This window comes from Trachurus japonicus, chromosome 19, assembly GCF_045865225.1.
Source record: "Trachurus japonicus isolate A0001 chromosome 19, Traja_1.0".
NCBI classification, from domain to species: domain Eukaryota; kingdom Metazoa; phylum Chordata; class Actinopteri; order Carangiformes; family Carangidae; genus Trachurus; species Trachurus japonicus.
This window is the reverse complement of record NC_140925.1, coordinates 1685428-1702387: the sequence shown is the minus strand read 5'-3', so window position 1 is coordinate 1702387 and position 16960 is coordinate 1685428. Positions and strand designations below refer to the sequence as shown.

The window sequence follows — 16960 nt, the reverse complement described above, 5'->3', positions numbered from 1 at the left end:
CGGGATATGGGAAAAGTTTAATCTAGCGACGTCATCCTGCTCTTTGCTCTGATTGGTCGTAGCGCTACCCTATTGGTGCAGAGGCAGTTTGAAAGACAGCCTTCATCCCGCCCCCTGGATTGAGCCGAGGTCTACCGCTCGTTGCCAGACTAGACATGTTAATGATGTAGTCTGGATGGTCAGGCTACATCTGTACATGTTTAGCAGCTGTTCCATCCAGGTGTCTATTGAATTCCAACATAAGCAAAGCTCATTCTACTTAACGAGGCACTGAAGGGTTTAATGAAGTGATTCCACCAATGCTGATTTCACAACTCTCCCTAAGTTAAAGCAGTTCTAAAGAACTTTCAATGTTGGTTGAGTTTGGCGGCGCCAGTGGCCCAAAGCGGTAGTGTTTTGCCTGAAGGAAGACTCCATTTCCCATGAACACTAGCGCGTAGCGCCGTAAACATCCTGATCTCCTGGTGCATGGAAATTAACAGAAGACGTCCAAACTAAGTTTCTGTTTCCAGAGGATCATTTCTCAGTAAACACACATACGTACACAATCTGACAGAAAGGTGCTGCATTGCTGTTCCCTCCTCGTTGTGACTCGCGAAAGTGAAAGTGAAACTTAAGTGAGAGCAGGGTTCCTACCATGCTCCTCAAAGCTGCTTAGTGCCAGTGAAGGCGATACAGACCATAATGATACAGACCCCCTCAGGCCATGACAGAGGTGTCATTCAACCTGTTGTAAGTCCATGTACCATCACAAAAGTTATGAAAATATTATATGAAGCTTGAAAAGTTACTTAGTGTTGGTTTTTTTTTTTTAAAAAGGACTAATTGTCATTTTCTACAAATAAATGCTCTTACTGACAATATTTCTATTTCGAATTTGGGAGAAATGTTTTCAGTAGTTTATAGAATAAAACAAAAGTGTTCATTTTACTCACACACATATCTATAAATAGTAAAACCAGAGAAACTGATCATTTTGAAGTGGTCTCTTAATTTTTTCCAGAGCTGTATATATGACGTGTGTTCACCGTCACGTCCTACAGAAGCTGAGAAAGTCCAAACTCAGATATTAACCAGCTTTGTCATCTTGAGGTTAGTTTTGTCCCTCCTTGGCCTCCGTACCTGACTCAGCTGTTAACGGGTCTTTCTCCTCTCCTGACAGGGCGGTGGAGATCCTGAGGACGGCCTCGCTCTCCAATCACATGTCTCTGCTCGTCGCCAGGGACGATGAATCCAGGTAAAAAAAAAAAGAAAAAAGTGCTTTTATTGTGAAAATAATCACACACTTCCTTTTAAACCCTGAATGTTCAAAGTTGAGTACGTCTGTAAAACGTTTGTGTGTCTGTCGGGGCGAGGACACACCTGGTCGACTGCTGATGTCGTTTCTGCATCATCGGCACTAAAACACCCAGGACTTTTGGTTTCCATAGAGACCAATGAGACAGTTTTTTTTTTGTTTTTTTTTTTGAACGTTTTTTTTTCATTTTTCCACAAAAACAAAACATTCACTGACATAGGACCATATGAATTGAAATACAGGTAAATAAAAATGCAGTAAAAATACCATACCATAAAGAGAAATCGCACGGAGAATAGATATTTGCACCAAAGGGAATAACAGCAGTACAATATCAATCTTAGAGATGTATGACAGTCTTATAATAACCCATATTCCTCCATTAGTCCTCCAAATAGATAGTAATACAGTTCCACCTTTGTTCAAAAGTGTCCATTTTCAGTTGTAGTCTTGCAGTCATTCGCTCCGTTGTGTAGAGTCGACCCTTTTCAGTCTCTGTACCCACTGAGTTATGGTCGGTGGTTTTGGATCTTTCCAGTTAACAGTTATCGTTTTCTTAGCAATCAGTAAAAGTATCCGTAACATGTATCTTTGATCTGAGCTGTATGTTTCCAGAGGTAGCTATAGCTCCCAGCAGGAATATCAATGGGTCCAATGGGGAATTCACTTGTAGGATCTTGTCAGTTTCTTCCTTGACTCTCTTCAGTGAGACAGTTTTTAGGTGGGAACAAGAAATAAGAAACGTCGATGAGTCAGTCAGAGTGTGAGACCTGAACGTGACATAATTTCCCAGTTTGGCAGCGTGCGCTGTTTGACATTTTCCTCCCAGTTTAATCCAGGTGATAATCTTCCTGAGCTCGTACCGGTCCTCACCTCGCTCGGCGCCGGCGCTCGGCTCGTTCTGCTCGATTCCGCCGCCTCGCCGTCTCGAGGCTCCGGCTGCTTTCATGTGGGGTAATCCTCTCTGAAAGAAAGCCTGTTCCTGGCCAGGTACCATCCCCAAAGCTGCTTCTTCAACAGGCAGGCGGCCATCTTTCTTTTAGTCTTGAAGAACCAGCTCCACGTTAAACCAGATTAATTTTTTCTTTTTACCAGAGGTTCAGATCAGAGCAGTTTGATCTGCAGTTTCTGTCCAAGAGGCAGCGCTTCTGGTTTCTGTGGGGAAACGTACGTAGATCTGAGCTGCTTCACAGGAAACACATCTACAAAATCTACAAAGGTTCAGTCAGAAGAGAGACAACGAGCTCCAGACTACGGTGGCCCTGAGAGGACAACTCACTGAAACTACAGGAAACACACAACGACACAAACGTGTTACAACTTCATCAGTTTGACAATAACTCAACGATTTTAACGCGTTGCAGCTTCAACCAAAAGCGTTAGCAGTAGAGCAGCTAGAAGTCGCTGTAGCGCTGTGAAAACATCACTTTATTCACTTTTTATGTTTTTTTATATGAGAAAGTCACAGTTTAGAGTCCTGATCTGTGGTCAGTTTATCCAACTGACGTCTGTTTGGAAGTTTGCTCCGAGGTTTTGTAAGAAGTGCAGAGCTACCGGGAGCTCGGCGAGAAAGCAGCAGATAAATTAATCGTCTTATTGATTAGTTTGTGTAAATGAAAAGTGAAGCTTCAGGAGGAGCTGGTCAGAGGAGCAGTGCTGACTTGCTGCTGTCTGTATGTGCAGAAATCACCACATTTACATCAATAAATAAATGTTTTACAATTAACTGATCGGTCTACATTACATTTAATTTAATCAGAAATAGAACAGAGGGAAATTCGTTGCGACGTGCTTGTGTTTTTCCTCAAAGAACGTCTCTGTTTTCATGCATATCCGCCGTGTCGCCGTAAACTAAAAGAAGTGGGGAAGCATCTGGAAAAGATTTTGTTCCGGGTACCGATCGGGCACTGACAGGACCAGACACGATAAAGTGAGGGACCTTTAGTTGTTCTTCTTAGAAGTTGTGCAGACAAGCTTCATGTTTATTTATTTTTATTTTAATGTTTATTTAACAGGGACGATACATACAACATTGCCACAAAGAATGAAAAATGCGATGCATACAAGACGTCGAGCTGCAGCTAATGTGCAGTCTTTGTCCCTGGTCAGGCTAGAAAAGGATAAAAGATACTGAATACAATAAATGCAATAATACAAATACAGTGAATAATACAGTGAATAGATATCATGAATAAATAAACACAGCTACAAAATTTAGATTAAGAAATTGCACAGATTAAATACATTAAACATTAGTAAAATGCTGTATTGACAGTGACTTGAGAGAAGTTAATGTTCACATTTCTGCTGCTGCTTAAGCCGATGTTTAGCTCTAGCACTAAACATCTTTAATTCTGTTTGGGATTTGATTTCTGGTGGTAAAGAACTCCATAGGTGTGTATCTACGCAGCACTGAGAGGGATGATTGACCGAATGTTGTCCTGCATCTTCGAATTTTACAGTTTTGCCTGTTCATGCTCCTTGTCGTTGTTGTTAGTGGGTTTGACAATAAGCTGAGTTTATTAGACCATCAACATCACATGATTCACATGTTATCTTAGCATTAGCCTGTAGCCTGGTCCCTCACCTCATTGTGTCCTCCAGAAACAAACACACTTCCAGTTGTGCTGTGAGTCTTTGCAGCTCATGTGTCTTTGTTGTCTCTGTATCTTCAGCTCCTCTGGTTCCCCTGCAGCCGACAGTCGACAGCTCTCTCTGAGCTCTGAGCTCTGAGCTCATAAACTGCTGAGAAGCTGAAAAACTGAGGAAGCAAAACCGAGTAAAGCTCTCGGCACTAAATACCAGCAGCTTTCAGAACTCAGCTGTCGTTAATCTGCGTAGCTGTAATTACAGGACGGGAGTGGTGCAGCTCTGCAACACACTGAGATGAATCCAGCTAATTTGACAGTATTAAACAACAACCGGAGTGAGGGTGGACTCGCCGGCGGTTTGTAGCGACGTGTCTTATGACCTGCAGCCGCGACCGCCCGTAGAACTGAAGCGGAACGGCAGCGAGGTAAACCGACCTGGCACTCTGCTGTCGCCGGCGCTTTTCACCACGTCAGCCGGCAGCGCTGAGACAAACGCAGCCTGACACAATAGGGACACGGTGCTGTCTGTCTGTCTGTCTGTCGCTCTGTCTGTCTGTCTGTCTGTCTGTCTGTCTGTCTGTCTGTCTGTCTGTCTGTCTGTCTGTCTGTCTGTCTGTCTGTCTGTCTGTCTGTCTGTCTGTCTGTCTGTCTGTCTGTCTGTCTGTCTGTCTGTCTGTCGCTCTGTCTGTCTCATCTTTCAAGCAGATTTGCGTCTTATTTTGAATTTTTGTCTTTTTTTTTGGCATTTTTGCTTTTATTGTGAAAGGACAGTGGAAAGAGAGGACGACCTGCAGCCGACAAGGGTCAAACGGACGTCAACGGTCCAATACGTCTCAGTTCGAGAAAACAGCTTCAAGTACAGACACGATGCAAAAATTCAAAATCTTACCAAGAATATTTACTTCTTTCAAGCAGATTTTCACTTGAAATAAGTAGAAAAATCTGATAGTGGAGCAAGTTTTTCTTTCTTATTACAAACACAAAAAACTTGGCAGATTTTTCTACTTATTTCAATTGAAAATGTGTTTGAAACAAGTGAAAATGATCTAAAAACAAGTTAATTTTTAGGTGATGAGTCTTATTTTAAGTGAAAAGAGATTAGTTTTGACCAGAAATGAGACATTTTGACAAGAAATAAGACAAATGCTCCGGTTCGCTCCCGCTCTCTGACATCACTTCCTGCCGCCAGTCGGCGATTGAAAACCACTTCATCAGCCGCTAGCGTCTCATGATGCTTCTGTTTGACCAGAGAAATAAGCATCAGCTCGGTTTACGACCTTAACTCTGCTCCATTTGTACCTTAAACGGATAGTTCAACATTTTGGCAAATTCGTCTATTGCCATAATCCCTATAGTCAAAGCAGTAGGTTCATTACCTTTAATTGTCGGTGCAAGCTGTTTTTAGATCAGCAGGGAAGAGACGTGAGCTCTGCATGAATCAGTACTTTCGCCTTTCCCCTTAAAACTCATCAAATACACAATCCAACAACCCCAAAATGCTCTCGTGAAAAATGTATGACCTGCACATTCACCACGCTATGAGATAATAATGTATATATGAAGCAAATACTCTGAACTACTTTCTCTTCTGAAATCCCTCCGCCCAGCAGCAGCCGTGTCTGGAATGTAGTTCCGGCTGAATTTCCCTCTAAAACAACTCTGTGTGGTAACGTTGTGTTATTATCTCATAGCGTGGTGAATGTGCAGCTCACAACTTTGTCCACCAGAGCGTTGTGGAGTTGTTGGATTGTGTATTTGATGAGTTTGATGAGGGAAAGGCGAAAGTACCGATTCGTGAGCAGCTCACGTCTCTGCCCCGCGGATCTAAAAATAGCATGCTCCAACAATTAAAGGTAATGAAACTACTCCTATGACTATAGACCTTTTCAGAGAGTATAAACAAATACAGGTGTTACCAAGGATACTAATTAAGGCTCCATTCCATTTAGTGTACCAGAGCGTTTTCTAATGAGCCACACCTGTCTTTGTTTATACTCTCTGAAAAGGTGTATAGGGATTATGGCAATGGGCCAATTTGCCAAAATGTTGAACTATCCCTTTATCTCCCAGCTCCAGAGTCCTAGTTCTGGTTAAACCAGTGACTTGTAACTAGTTCCAGGGAGAGTGGAGGGAGAGTCCTACATACTATACCTTTAAATGTCTTTTTTTTGTTGTAATTTTACAACTCAGAGCATGGTGATGGTATTTTTCTTTGTGTTTTATATAAAGGTACATTCCAAGGTATTCAACAGCAACCACCACAGGCTCGGAGCTCTAAGGGTTAATTAAAGGCCTGATCCAGGTTTATCAATCAGGAAGTCAGTCAGAGTAAGTCTTGCAGACCCAGTTAGTCTGTCTGTCCGTCTGCAGCAGAGGAAGTTGAACTGCTCAGTTAAAGGTGGATTAATCTGATCGCCACCTGTGCAGTAACGACATTAATCTGTGCTCGCTGGGCCGTTACATCACCGCTAATTGAATTGAAGATGTGTGTGTGATGAGAGAAAGAAAGAGAAGAGGGATGATAATGAATTTGTCCCAGAGGTGAGAGTTGGTCTGTGTGCAATGTGTGTGTCTGTGTGTGTGTGTGTGTGCGTGCGTGCGGTGCTTACAGGGTGACGTGAGGTGCAGCCTCGGCTTACTGGTGCATGATGGGAAGTGACCGTGTTGTTGTGACTGCGCAGGAAAGGTCGTCGCACCTCTGGCAGAGAGACAAGTCCTTTCATTTTTATTATTATGAAACAAAACCACAGAGAGAGTGTGTATCTGTGTGTGTGTGTGTGTGAAAGCAGCTTTGTGTCACCTCGGCGCTCGACCTCCCATTGTTGCAGCGATTTGTGTTTTTGTTTCACACTTAAAAACAAATTATGATGATGATGATTATTTGCAGCTGCAGCTGAGCGGGACGGAGGGTCAGGCCGAGGACGCCGTGATGCAACCACACAGCACACAGCGGGGGGTGGGGGGGCGTGATGCAACCACACAGCACACAGCGGGGGGTGGGGGGAGCGTGATGCAACCACCACACTGCAAAAACTCCAAATGTTTCCAAGAATATTTGTCTTATTTCTTGTCCAAATGTCTCATTTCTAGTCAAAACTAATCTCTTTACACTTAAAATAAGACTCATCACCTAAAAATTTACTTGTTTTTAGATCATTTTCATTTGTTTCAAACTAATTTTCACTTGAAATAAGTAGAAAAATCTGCCAGTGAAAGCAAGTTTTTTTGTGCTTGTAATAAGGAAGAAAAACTTGCTCCACTGTCAGATTTTTCTACTTATTTCAAGTGAAAATCTGCTTGAAATAAGTAAAAAGTGTCTAAAAACAAGCTGCTTTTTAATGTGATGAGTCTTATTTTAAGTAGAATGAGATTTGTTTTGACTAGAAATGAAATTTTTGACTAGAAATAAGACAAATATTCTTGGTAAGATATTTGAGTTTTTGTAGTGCACACAGCGGGGGGGGGGGGGCGTGATGCAACCACCACACAGCGGGGGGTGGGAGGGATTTCACCGCACCGCTGTCCTCACAGGTTCAATGGATAAAAACCACAACAACAACAACAGCAACGACGACGACGATGACAAAAAAAGCAAAAAAAAAACCAAAAAAACAAAACTGGACTCTTAAGCTTATTGATGGAGTGAGTTTGGAGCTGGATTGGATGGAGGCTGGAAGATTACGTGGTTTTTTAAGCTGCTGTCCAGACGTGAGAAGTCGGGGGAGTCGGGGGGTGAATTCTCAGGGGTAGTTCAGGGACAGTCGGGACAGATGGGTCACACAGCCTGTTTCTGTGTTAATTACATCAACACAGAAACAACCAATTATATTTAGTGACACGGCAGAGACGTCTGATGATTAAAGCTGCTTTCACATTTTGATGAGAGGTGATGATGCTAATGTTGATGGTTTTCTGTCAGGAGCAAAAAATACAAACATGAGTAATTAGAAACATAAAAAAGAAACGCACATAACACTGCAAAAACTCAAAATCTTACCAAGAATATTTGTCTTATTTCTAGTCAAAACTGATCTCATTATACGTAAAAACACATAAAAAGCAGCTTGTTTTTAGACACTTTTTACTTGTTTCAAGCTGATTTTTTCTTGAAATAAGTAGAAAAATCTGATAGTGGAGCAAGTTTTTCTTTCTTATTACAACCACAAAAAAACTTTTCACTGGCAGATTTTTCTACTTATTTCAATTGAAAATGTGTTTGAAACAAGTGAAAATGATCTAAAAACAAGTTAATTTTTAGGTGATGAGTCTTTTTTTAAGTGGAAAGAGTTTAGTTTTGACTAGAAATAAGTTTTTACAGTGCAAAAATAGGTAACCCTTTAATTCACAGGCTGTTAAGTACGTGATAATGTTAAGAAGTAGCCAAGAAAATAACAATTAATTGAGTCATAATGTCCAGAAATAGCCCAGAAATAACCGTCAATTGCAACTTAGGACTTGGTGGAGAGAAATTCTGGCCTTTCCCCAATGTGTAATCTATTACCTTTTATGAAAAACATGACATTACTATGAAACTCTGGGCTATTTCTAGACATTATGACGCAATTAATTGTTATGTCTTTGCCGTTTCTTGACATTATCACGTAATTAACAGCCTGTAAATTAAAGGGTTACCGATATATGTATGTATATGTATGTTGCCATATATGGTCATGCGAAGTATTACCACACATAAACATCCTCTGCTTATATGGAAGCATACTGTAAGTTTACATCCTATATAAATAAACGTCCCAGCTCCTGTGATGTTTTCAGAAACATTTCATTTCATTTAGATTTATTCCATTCATGGTTTAATTACATACTTACTACATGGTTGCACATATTTACATAATGTACACATAGTCACCATGAATGAAAAGGAGCAGTATGAAGAAAAACTTATAGTCTCTGTAGTTATAATTACATTGGCTTAGTATTAACACCAATATTATTCTCTATTTCAGAATATTAAAGATGATGAAACATACTGTATAATAATAACAAGAAAACAAACAAGCAAAATAGCAGTGGACATGATGTAGGACAGTGTCTGATTGGTCCGCTGCCATGGCGACGGAGACGGAGACTGAGGTCAGACAGGTGATGAGTGTGTGTGTGTGTGTGTGTGACCTCTGACCCCTGGATGTTTTGTCTCAGCCGCTCAGCCGATCCCGTTTAAAGGCTTTAACAGCCAATCCGATCAAATCAAATCAGGATCAGGCGGCGGCGGCGGGCGTCCGGTTCTTCTGACTGAGTGACCTCAGGTTTCCACGGCGACCATGTGAGGGAGACAAACACTCACACATCAGAGCTGCAGATGCAGAGCTGCCGTGACGGAGCAGACACACACACACACTGCAAAAACTCAAAATCTTTCCAAGAATATTTGTCTTATTTCTTGTCAAAACTAATCTCTTTCCACTTAAAATAAGACTCATCACCTAAAAATGAACTTGTTTTTAGATCATTTTCACTTGTTTCAAACTAATTTTCACTTGAAATAAGTAGAAAAATCTGCCAGTGAAAGCAGGTTTTTTGTGCTTAGAATAAGAAAGAAAAACTTGCCCCATTATCACATTATTTCTAGTGAAAATCTGCTTGAAAGAAGTAAAAAGTGTCTAAAAACAAGTTGCTTTTTATGTGATGAGTCTTATTTTAAGTAGAATGAGATTAGTTTTGACTAGAAATGAGACATTTTGACAAGAAATAAGACAAATAGGCCTATTCTTGGAAAGATTTTGAGTTTTTGCAGTGCACAGACACCGTCTCATGTTCTCCTGTTGACTCGTCCTCTTTTTAATAAATCCTTGCAGACACAATATGTCCCAAAGGTCTGGAAGGATGCTATAGTGGTCCCAGTACCTAAATCTAGTGGCCCCAACACTTTTTAATGATTTTAGACCGGTTGCTTTGACCTCAATCTTAATGAAAAACTTTGAACTTTCAAGAAAACTGTGAAACTGTGTGTAAAAAAAGGACAACAGCGTTTGCACTGTCTGAGAAAACTGTCTTACTGGCATGTTGACAGAACCATGATGATTCTTTTTTATCGTGCTTTTATCGAGTCCATTTTATCCTTTTCTTTGGTGTCATGGTTTGGAAGCCTTTCCACTAAAAACAAGAACACATTGAATCATCAAATAGTGAAATGGTGAAGTAAAGCTGATAGGTGAGCCACAGCTGAACCCTTCTTCCCTGTATACCAGACAGTTACAGCGAGTAGCCACGACCATTTTAAATGATAGTTTACACCCTTTGCACAGTGAATTCCAGTTTCTTCCCTCTGGACGGAGGTTGTCAGTCCCAAACTGCAGAACAAAACGTTATAGAAACAGCTTTGTTCCAGCTGCAGTAACACTGGTAAACAAGCTGTAGTTTGCACAAATGCTGCACAAGTCACTTTTTGGAGCATGATGTATCCCCCTTTTTTATCTCATTGCTTTTATTCATTCTTAAAGCAGAAGTAAGTGGTCCGGTCGTTTTGGCTAATGCTGCGTTCCAGGCAGGCTTTTGAAACCGTAAATTACAGCTTCAAGTCACGACTTACGACTTTGTAGCGTTCCAGGCAACCCACTCGTGTTTCTCCGACCTGTTTTACCTGTGAAAGTCACTATAACGGCCACTCGTAACTTCTGACCCGTGAACTCGTACCAGATCGAACTGGTACCACTTCACAGGTCGGAAAAACACCAGTTACGAGTTGCCTTGAACGCACCATAACAGTCCTCGTCCCTACGTCACCACATTCAGGCGCATCCCTTGGCTGCACACACAGAGAGGACTGCCCCTTTATGCCGTTCTCTCTCCTCATTGGATAAAGGTTGTAGGATACAAGGAAAGTTTTCTCCTGGGCTCAGAGCAGAGCAGAGTGACTGACAGACCCGTGTTTCAGACCAAACACTCTATAGAAGTGATTGCTGTCGGAAGATACAACTATTTAAGACTTAGATTAACACAAATATATCACTTACTTCTGCTTTAACTTGGAGGACATTTTGCTCTTGGTGTTTTTAATTCTTTTTTAGTTTCATGTTTTTCACTTTTTCATGAACTGCAGCACTTTCTGTCGATTGTTCGTTTTCTGTTGCTTGTTTAACTCTCGACTGCAAAACTAGTTTACCCTCGGGTATCAATAAAGTCACCTGAACCTGAACCTGAACCTCTGTCCTCAGGAGGGAGTTCTCTGAGCTGATGGAGAAGTACGGCTCTAACAACATCCCAGCGTCCGGACGCATCTCCCCCACTCAGCTCTCCACAGGTAAAACACACAGAGGGGCAAGAGCCTCTATTACCCCCGACAGGGCAACTGGTTTCACAGCCTGGAGGGAAAACATACAGTAAAACATGTTGAACAAGACAACAATAAACTAACTAACACATCAAATCACAGCAGAGTCTGAAGTCACTCTGCAAAAACTCAAAATCTTACCAAGAATATTTGTCTCATTTCTAGTCAAAACAAATCTCATTCTACTTAAAATAAGATTCATCACATTAAAAGCAGCTTGTTTTTAGACACTTTTTACTTCTTTCAAGCTGATTTTCACTTGAAATAAGTAGAAAAATCTGATAGTGACAGTGATCCGAAGTTTTTCTTTCTTATTACAAGCACAAAAAAAAACCTGCTTTCACTGGCAGATTTTTCTACTTATTTCAAGTGAAAATTAGTTTGAAACAAATGAAAATTATCAAAAAACAAGGAAATTTTTAGGTGATGAGTCTTATTTTAAGTGGAAGGAGATTAGTTTTGACTAAAAATGAGACGTTTGGACAAGAAATAAAACAAATATTCTTGGAAAGACTTTGAGTTTTTGCAGTGCAGAGCCTCAGGACGGGTCCTCTCCTCTCTCCCTCTGCTTCCAACATTTGTCTTTTTTTTTCCAGAGATATAAAAAAAAATGTTCCAGGTTTTTACTTTACTAAGTTTTCAAAAACTGTCGTCTCACTCTGGAAACAATCCTCCGACTTTTCACTTAAAATGAAATATAATCTCCTCTGTTTCAAAAACCGTCCTCACTTTTCCAACTTTTCTTCATGAATGAAACCGACCGATCTGATTGGTCCTGTGACTCCTCCTCCTCCTCCTCCTCCTCCTCCTCTGTTGTGTCCAGGGAAGCTGACGGACACGGCCTCCTCCTCCTCCTCCTCCCGGTCCGAGAGCCCCCAGCTCCTCAGCCCGAAGGAGGGGGTCACCGCCTACAGCCACGCCCCCCCCTACTCTGCCAACCCCCCCTACGCCGCCATGCATGCGCCCATGCACGCCTTCAGGTCAGTCAGCTGCTGAAAACTTGTTGTTGAAACTGGATTTAAATACAAAGAAACTCAAAGAAATGGAGGATTCAAATTAAAGACAAGTGAACTTTATTTGATCTACAACAGCAACTCTGTCAATTATGATCATTTAAATTCAGTATGAACAGTTTAAACTGAAACAAGTTGGTTGCTAAAGTGAAGTTTTTTCTAAATGTGAACATTAACTTCTCTCAAGTCATTGTCAATACAACACTTTATTAATGTTTAATGTTCATTTTAACTTGTGTAATTGTTTAATCTGAATTTTGCAGCTGTGTTTATTTATTCATGATACCTATTCACTGTATTATTCACTGTATTTGTATTATTGCATTTATTGTATTCAGTATATTTGATCCTATTCTAAAGCCTGACCAGGGACAAAGACTGCACATTAGCTGAAGCTAGACGTCTTATATGCATCACATTTTCCATTTTCTGTGGCAATGTTGTATGTATCGTCCCTGTTAAATAAACATTAAAATAAATACAAATTTGTTTACCATTTGATAAAGTGTTTAAAAACAGAAACATGAAATAAATATGGATTAATTGGCAAAAAAAAAAAAAAAATTGTGTTAATCCTATGAGGTTTGTAATGCATGATTTACAATGATGATTTGCAAGGAAACACACTAAACAAGTGTAAAACAGCTTTGAAATGAAAATATCTATTCATTAATTTATGATAATGAAATACTTTAAACATTTTTTATGAAAGAAAGATCTGAATACTGTAGCAGCTCAGACAAGAGACGATGACGTAGAATCAGAGTGAATTAAATCAGTGGTTTTTAATGTGAAAAACACAGTTTCACTTGTGAACAACCGTCCTGAACGTTTCTCCGCTTCTGCACAAACATCATGAAACACTGACGACGTTGAACCGAAACGAGGGAGCAGCTTAAAGTGTGTGAAGGAGGTTACGTAAAGCGTTTCCTCTGATTCTGCAGGAAAACCACGACTAAAAATAGAAAAAATAAATAGTGAAAAGCGTTTTCAGCGGTTTGACAGAGGAGGAAGAGAAGAGGAGGAAGAGGAGATGAGATTATGTGGTGGTGGTGGTGGGACTGACTGTGGGTTTAATCACGCTTAGTGTCGTCTTCTCTCTCTCTCTGTCTCTCTCCTCAGTGACAGTGTCATTCAGTTGATATGCGTTGCCAAGGGAACAGGCCTGGGGCTCGTCGTCAAGGGCGGAGCCAACCGAGCCGAAGGACCAATGGTGTTCATTCAGGAAATAGTGCCTGGAGGAGACTGTCAGAAGGTCGGACCGTGACGTCATCACCTCATTACCCGTAGATATCTACACGTAGATGCTGTCGTGGAAATTCTTAGCCGAATAATGAAATAGAGACTTCGCCGGCCGACATGCATTTATTTCGTTGCAAGGAAAGTTCAGTTCATATCCGAGTGGATGATGGTAAAGAAAAGACAAAGACAATGGGAAAACCTAAACATTTATAGCTGAGGGAAGGTCCACTTCTGGGGTGTGTTTGTGTCCTTCAGCCGGCCCCTTCCCCGGTTGTGTTTTCACACCTTCACCTTTGAAGGTATCATCACCGGTCTCCCGAGGTAGTATGGAGTTAAGAGATACAATTTAAAATACAAAGGGGTTTGAGTGTGAATTAGGAAGTGGGAAGTTGGGTTAAGTGTAAAGGAACTTGAATTTACAATTGCAGAAGGAAGTCTGGGAAAGTCGGGTGTAGGAACGTCTCAAGTGATTAAAACAAAGGAATATTAAGATTTACCATTACACTGCCGCCTCTGACGCTGCTGCCCATTGGAACGGATTGTCGCCGCCGCCGCCGCCATCTTGGGGGGGAGGAGTCTAACTTTGACTTCCTGTATCTCCAGAGGCAGTAGAGGTCACATCACTGAAGCCCTTTGTTTGAATATCAATATTACAACTCAGCTACATAACTCACCTTAGCAGTTATAGGGTTAATGTCAGTGCCATGAAACTGATTTAATATGGCCTAGCACAATTCTATAGGTAGCCTCATCACCATGGCAACCACAAACTCACGACTACCACAGCCTATAGCCTACACATACAGGCAACAAAATAACAAACTATTATATATTAACTACTGGTATATGCACTAAATGTAACACATATCCACCCTATGATACGTTACCTTAGTTTCATTTATGTCAGATTATAACTTACCTACATCAAATTCAACAAGTTCATAACAGTTATATAATATAAAACAACTTATTACTTGAGAAAAGTTATTCCATGTCTCTTCGTTTTTGGCGTTTCTTTCACAAAAGTTTGGCATTTCACCAGATTCACAGCTGTCAAACCCGGTCTGACGGTCTGACTGTTGACTGCTGGTCAGGAGGAACTCCCCCCCAAGATGGCCGCCGTCAGACATTCCTGACAAGCCCCAATGCCGCATCTACGTGTAGATATCTATGATCATTACCAGTCGTCTAATCAACCAATAACATTCACTGACGCTCTGGTGTTGTGTTGTGTTGTGTCATCGTGTCTTGTCTTGTCTTGTCTTGTCTTGTGTGGTGTGGTGTGGTGTGGTGTGGTGTGGTGTGGTGTGGTGTTGTCTTGTCTTGTCTTGTCTTGTCTTGTCTTGTCTTGTCTTGTCTTGTCTTGTGTGGTGTGGTGTGGTGTGGTGTGGTGTTGTCTTGTCTTGTGCAGGACGGGCGGCTGCAGGCCGGCGACCAGCTGGTGTCCATCAACAAGGAGTCTCTGATCGGGGTGACGTACGAGGAGGCCCGGAGCATCCTGACGCGCACAAAGCTCAGGTGCAGCTTCACCTGTAAATCACCACGAGAAAATTAGCTCCAATTGACCCTTTGTTGGCCTTCTGATTGGTCTGCTGTTCCACCAATCAGAGCGCTTCTCCCCATGTCATGTGTTGTGCAGCATTCTAAGGTTGGACAACTCTGGCATGAAATCCCTATGAAACGAGATTTTCGGCAAAAACTACTTTATAATTTTTCAATATGGTTAAAATGTGCCTGGGGTTCCTGCAATAGCGACTCACGATATCTGGAACGTATTCCTGAAGTCATTTTTATCCCATTCCCCAAACCCAAGACATAAACATACTTAGCCTATGTAGGCTACTCCCACTGTATACATATTACTTTAACCTTCTGTTATGTATTTATTTGAGCTTAATAATAGGGTTTGGGGGTGGTCCACTAGGGGGAGCTGTAGGCATAGGTCAGGGGTTAATTGCATAGGTTTGTTTGTTGTTGTGCAGTCCTCATGAGAAGTGAGCCTGTTTTTCCCTGGCTGTACTGAAGTGCTATTGAAGCTCATTCATCCTCCAGTCCACTCTCTGGTCGTGTTCATAGACAGAGAAGATCTAATACCTTCAAAGTTATCTAGCAAACGTAACATTACCGCTGCTAATGTCTTTTGAACTTTGTGAAGTTTTACGAGGAAAAACAGGAGATCGGCGGAGATTAAGCATTAGCTTGTAGCTAACGTTAGCTAGCGTCGTTAGCTACTAGCTAGTGAGTGACCAAAACAATGATTTTTCCCCATTTTTCGGAAAAGTCGGATAATGCCCGTTCAATCGCTCTTTAGCCACGTCTGTCTTCTATCACGGACACTATTTTTCTGATGTATAAGTTAATTCAAATTTTCCTTACAAGCAATTTAAATCTTCCTTCATTTAAATGGTTTCCAATGGGAGTTAACCCTTCCGTGACCATTGTTTGTCCAACCTAGCAACAGTAACCGTGGGGGGCGGGGCCTTGACAGAGGGTCAATTTAGAGAAGCTGCCAGGAAAAAAAGAAGTGTTTGCATCAGGTTCTTAAAGGGACATTGTGTAACTTCTCCTGCAACGCAGTGAGGAGGAATGGAGCGTTACACTGATGCTTCATTCACCTGCAGTCGGGCAGACGGCCGTCGGTAACAAGCCAGATGTCATTTTAGTCACAGAAGTCCAGAGAAAGCCGGTAAAACAATACCACATCACCATGACAACATATTGTCATGTGTATTGTTTTGCCTGGTGCTGACGGACCACTTGTTTACATAGAGGCTTGTTTATGCCGTTGTCTGACGTCTGCCCAATTTCACCTGAATGCAGCATGAAAAATACCATTGAGTTGCTTGTGATTTACAAATTCCTACACAATTGTCCTTTAACCAGTGAAGTAAAAGTGAACACAGTAGCCATGTTTCCATCCAAAGTGATTCGAATTACTGGGAAATGCGCATTAAAAGAAATTCGAATCATGTGTGTTTCCATCTACGGACTTTGCACCCCCCCCCCCTGGCCGGACGGACGGACGGACGGTCTGATTTGAACACATTAGCACGATTTAGCGCATATGTTTATTACCTACCGTCATAACGCGACCCGTGTGTGGGAGAGAGAGAGATAGTTGCGCCGCCCCAGACTTTATTAATGATAAACTCTGGACGCGCTGGTTGATTTGGTTTTTACTGAGGAGGAACTATGAAGAACTGTGCAGTAATCACATATGAAGGTGTGTGGGGGCTTTTATTTTTCCGTGGCAATGCGCCACAATTAATTCATTGTTGTGTGACAGCGGAAACCCTGATGTTGTCTTGTGAGTGAACTGCAAACACGGGAGCAGATGCAAGTGCGCTACGTCACACTTGATTCGCATACAGCTGTTTCCATCCCATTCGCATCAACCAAAACCCGGCCATAGCGAGCGTATTTCATTTTGTGCGAATCAGGGGATTTTAATGCGAATCACGGCGTTTCCATCATCATTTTCCGATGCGATACATCTCGATGCATCTAAACAGCTGATGGAAACACACCT

General features: G+C 41.6%; 1 protein-coding gene across 1 annotated transcript in view; it reads left to right on the top strand.

Moving 5' to 3' along the window:
* The window catches only part of stxbp4 (syntaxin binding protein 4), a 74055-nt gene that overhangs the window by 9249 nt on the left and 47846 nt on the right, over positions 1-16960 (top strand). The window contains exons 5-9 of the mRNA XM_085762171.1: positions 1163-1237; positions 11061-11146; positions 12000-12156; positions 13312-13444; positions 14843-14949. Coding sequence (XP_085618297.1) covers positions 1163-1237; positions 11061-11146; positions 12000-12156; positions 13312-13444; positions 14843-14949 — 558 coding nt within the window. The remainder of the gene's footprint in view (positions 1-1162; positions 1238-11060; positions 11147-11999; positions 12157-13311; positions 13445-14842; positions 14950-16960) is intronic.